A 4703-nucleotide genomic window follows, 5' to 3' on the forward strand; every position below is an offset into this window, starting at 1 on the left:
AAAATAGTTCACTACCTACCTTCGCTTTCTAACAAGTTCTAAAAAGAATATTAACTTTTACTACAATATGTAGGTAAAAATATGAAGTAAGAATTATAATGTCATTTTTTATGCTTTACTTCTCCACGTTGATTAAAATTTAACGATGTTTAGAATACAAACTATATCAAGGATGTCCGTTTGATGAATGAAAAAGTAATTTTGTTTTATTGCGACTACTAGCGCCATCTGTTATTTATTGGACGAATTTAATTGTCAGCTAGAGTACACGGGATAGTTTAGGTTGTTGCTCGTAATGTGTAACTACACAAAATTATAAGTTAGCGATCTGCCTCGGGTTCGCCCCAATATGTCTACATTTTTTTCTTTCGTAGTGTTTCTCTCATGCTATTCATCGCTTAGCTTATATAGTAATAGTGGGCGACTGCGGGCAGCGCGTCGATGTAAGATCGATTGAATTTATTTTGTCGTGAGAGTATTGATTTCGTGATGTAACTTCTGATTTAAATTGTATGGTGTAAAAGATACATTAATATACATCCGATATATATTCCACCATACATCTTTTTGCTATATCTAAAAGGATTTTCAATGCTAGCTCCTTATCGGCTCGATTATTCCCAAATCTCCAACAATTACTGTCATATTTACACAAACCATTAATGAATTATACAAATAAACCTTCGTGGTGAATTACTACCATCCGCTTGTGTAAACTATGTGAAAATCCGTTCAGTCAGTTTTTGAATTTATCTCATTCAGACAGATATCCGTCTTATACGGGATGGGGACTTTGTTTTTATGTAAAATAATATTTGAGAATTAGGAAGACATACGACAAACAAAACAATATATTATTTTGGTAACTTAAATAACTTATTTGAAAAAAAAACTGTAGCACTTAATTTAATAACAATGAATAAAAATAGTTTAGATTCATTAAGGAGAATTGAGAAATCATGAATAAATGTAAAGTAACCCAAATCATTATGATTAATTTCGTGAAATTAAAACCCAGCATAGAGCACATACATTTATTAGTGAATTTGTTTACAATAAATAGGAAATCGTGAGCTCACAGTGATTGTCTACTGATAACCACACATAATGAAAAATGGTTCAGTATAAAATCCAAGTTATAAAATATTGTAAGAAAGCAACTGACAATTAGTAACTATATCAGTTGCAATTATGGTATCAGACACCATAGTTGCTAATCTGGATAGAGAGTATATGTAAATTATTAATACCAGTTATAATATGATTAAAAAGCTATTTTGTGCTATTTATTATGTGTGCATCAACAAATAGTATTGCTGCATTGCAACAACTTAAAGCAAATAATTATAAACTAAAACACCTTTGTGCCAACATTATCTTACAAAAATAATTGATAAATAATATTTTTACACATTACAACAATAAATCTATATTAACACATATCAGATATGGAATTTCAAAATACTACTTAATGTTATTTGTAAGCAATCACATATTTTTTCAATTTTTTATGCCATAAGATGTCTTTTTATACAAATGTGAAGGTAATAAGAAAATTTTGAATTTTAAGGTCACTTGTGATATCTATCGAAAAAGGTTTCTGCCTGGAAAGATTACTACAAGACATATATTTTATTAGTTATTACGACAAAAATGCTTAAAAATGGCGACTAGTAAATGCATCATTTCTATGTTAAATGATTTACACATAGAATAGTCTGACTCGCGATTTTGTTATCAGCAGGTCTCCATCGAAGAACTTTGTCTCGATCACCACATTACCACTGGAAACAAATTAAATAACATATTAACATCTCATTTCTTAATTTAATATTTATTGTTGTTTCTGCAAAATAATGTAATAGCAACACCTCTCTTATTCGCCTAATTGGTTTGATCAAACAACTGTTTTATAATAAGTATTCACTTATTGATATTGACAGCTAGACCATGCTTTTTTAAAATCAATAATAGTATATTATAGCTTACTTCAATACATTTGCTGGCATCATTTGAGACTCTGGTGCAGACTCGATCACAGACTGCCAAGTGTTGGTAGAGTTGGGGATCACATAGCCAAACTCAAAGAACCATTCTTCTAGACAGCGGCCTTTGAACAGCACTTTCTGAAAATAAATAAATTTACATTTATGCATTAATTAGAAAGAATCATATTTGTGTAGTGTTATTTTAAAGTATTTATTTATTTAAAATGGTAAGAAATACAATGGTATAAGTATAATGTATATTCAATAGCCTGTTTAGAAGTGGAATGACCAGTCTAGACAAATGACCACAGGTTAAAACCCAAGGGTGCGCACCTCTGACTTCAAACCTTATATCTATATATATTCTTAGTGAATTTATAGTTTGCTTTATCAGTGAAGCAAAACACAAAATTCTTTACACTAATTTTACTAGGTATGTGAAGTCTGCCAATTTGCACTAGGCCAGCATAGTAGACGAAGGTCTAGTCCCTCTCCGTGGTAGAGGAGACCTGTGCCCAACAGTGGGACAATGCAAATATTACTATGTATTACAAAATATTTTGTCTCTCACTTGTTCCAGCCGAAATCTGTCCATAGACTCTATAGAGCTGAAGTTCATTTCACGGGAGACCACTCGGCATTTCAGGATCCTTTTAGGAACCCTGGCCTCATGCTCTACGTCAGTACTCGACATATCCTCATTGTGCTGCCAAAGGATCTTGCCTGGAAGAAGAAAGATATTATAAGATTATTATTTCTAATTATAAAAACACAATAATTTTTTTATGCCGCTAAAAATATATACAGAATAAACAATAAATAAAAATAATTTATTGATTAAAACATTGTAGCTGAGTTACATGAAGGTTAAATACTGTAAAAACTATTACCTGTGTCGGCATCTCGAAGATTCATCCAGTTACTGTTTTATAATGTTAAGAAAATGTATGTATAAAATCAATAGATGGGAAATGTCATAAAAAAGACTCCACCTGGATAGGGATCAATACTTTATGTTTTCTATAGAGGCAGTGTATTTACAGAACACAAGGACACACTATTATTTTTTTTGCAAAATGATTTGTAAGGCTTATAGCTGATATCAGTAAACAGTCCCAATATTAACTTTCAATCTGGTGTTGAGAATGAACCAGTAAAAATTAGTAATTTGTAAGCAAGTTAAAAATCTATACTTGGATTTCTTGCAATCTATTGAATAAGTTTTTTGTTTTTTATTAGGCTTTTTTATTAATTTATTAAAATCAATATCTACCTACCAATATTTTAGAGTAACAAACACAATTTTATTTTATGAATCTCTGTAAAGGTTGTGGATTCTACTACTATTTACAAGTGTAAATATGTCAAACAGTTTCATTTACAGAACTGTAAAAAGTATACATAATAGATATTTTTTTAGTGGTATGTTATTCATGCTAGTGTTTGTTCTTGGGGGGTAACAGTTTGCTCGCATTCACGTAAATTAACAGCAATTATCTTTCGAGTCACCAGCAATTGTACGTAATACGACGAAGTTCAGTTTTCTGTGATCAGAAAAAGGTGACATCTTAATCGAACCGGGCAATTCATCCTGTAGTCTAATCTATAGGTACACAGCAAGTCGTCACTGATACCATGGAATCTATGGCATAGATGCATAAAGTATTATACTCCTTACTCATACATAAGTTTCAAACCCTCGTTTTGATCCAATTTTAGCTACAAAACCTTTATCACATAACTTAATCTTAAATGAAATCAAAATTTTACAAAAATTTTGGCAAATCCAGGTGTGTAGGTAACGTAAAAAAGGATACATCTGGAACCCTTTGAGTATGGTTTCCACACGGTCTTGTTTGGCTTCCTCAGCGGGCAATACTTCGGTCATGTTTACTGAATTTGTTATTTTATATTATTGATTGTTTAACAATAATTTTACTGAATTAATAATGAATCACAACAAAATACAAACAATATACATCACATTTCACTTCACATTTGACGTAAAATTTGCTGTTTGACTTATAGATTACAATTGTTGCCAGTTGTTAGTTGCCTCTTGCGTTATGAAATACAATTGATAAATCGTAAAAAAATAAAAATAAGATTATTTTTATTTGATTCATGATATACACCGTTAGTTTATGACTAAATATACCTATTTTTCGTGTAATAATTACATAATTCATGTTAATTATACTATGTATGTATTATGTCTTTTTTTAAAGGTTTTATACATAATTGAAAGAAAGTGTGATTTGTAATACTTTACTTACATATAGCTATAAAAGAAATGGAGATACTTTGATATGAGGAAATTATTGACGTATATTTTGCCGGAGGAAATGCATCTAGTAATACATAAATAACCGACTTATAAGGGCACTAGTCTCTATAGATATATTAATAATTCTTATCTCGATTTGCGAAATATAACAGATCAATAAAGTCTAATAGAACATAACTAGTTCTCAAATCTAAACGTTTCGTTATCACTTATCAATTAAAATAGGAATCTGGCACGCTATTGTCAAATTGGAATTAAAAACTTTAGTATAGAATGGTTCTGAAATGAATCTATATCGAAAAAATATTTATTGTAGATTAAGTTTTATTTATATATTTACAATTATGGCAGATATATATTTAACAACTGAATTATTGTTTGTAATAATGTGCAATAATCGTAATAGCTTGCGTCTAACGAACCGTGTT

The 4703-nt window shown here is 30.1% G+C and overlaps 1 protein-coding gene across 1 annotated transcript; it reads right to left on the reverse strand.

The window, feature by feature from the left end:
• Positions 1-1020: 1020 nt before the first annotated feature.
• LOC115442145 (retinal rod rhodopsin-sensitive cGMP 3',5'-cyclic phosphodiesterase subunit delta) lies at positions 1021-4053 on the reverse strand. The gene is made up of 5 exons (XM_030167121.2): positions 3806-4053; positions 2879-2910; positions 2560-2711; positions 1990-2126; positions 1021-1784 (listed from the first exon to the last, which is right to left on the reverse strand). Exons 1-5 carry the CDS (start codon positions 3874-3876, stop codon positions 1703-1705), a joined length of 474 nt encoding a protein of 157 aa, XP_030022981.1. The 5' UTR covers positions 3877-4053; the 3' UTR covers positions 1021-1702.
• Positions 4054-4703: the final 650 nt, after the last annotated feature.

Source organism: Manduca sexta, chromosome 22 (genome assembly GCF_014839805.1).
Source record: "Manduca sexta isolate Smith_Timp_Sample1 chromosome 22, JHU_Msex_v1.0, whole genome shotgun sequence".
In the NCBI taxonomy this organism is placed as follows: domain Eukaryota; kingdom Metazoa; phylum Arthropoda; class Insecta; order Lepidoptera; family Sphingidae; genus Manduca; species Manduca sexta.

Coding starts and splice junctions, on each gene's coding strand:
- LOC115442145 (XM_030167121.2), bottom strand. CDS start 3,876: ATGACCGAAGTATTGCCCGCTGAGGAAGCCAAACAAGACCGTGTGGAA. Junction 2,712..2,878: donor TCTTCGAGATGCCGACACAG/GTAATAGTTTTT, acceptor TTCTTCTTCCAG/GCAAGATCCTTTGGCAGCAC. Junction 1,785..1,989: donor ATGCCAGCAAATGTATTGAA/GTAAGCTATAAT, acceptor ATTTGTTTCCAG/TGGTAATGTGGTGATCGAGA.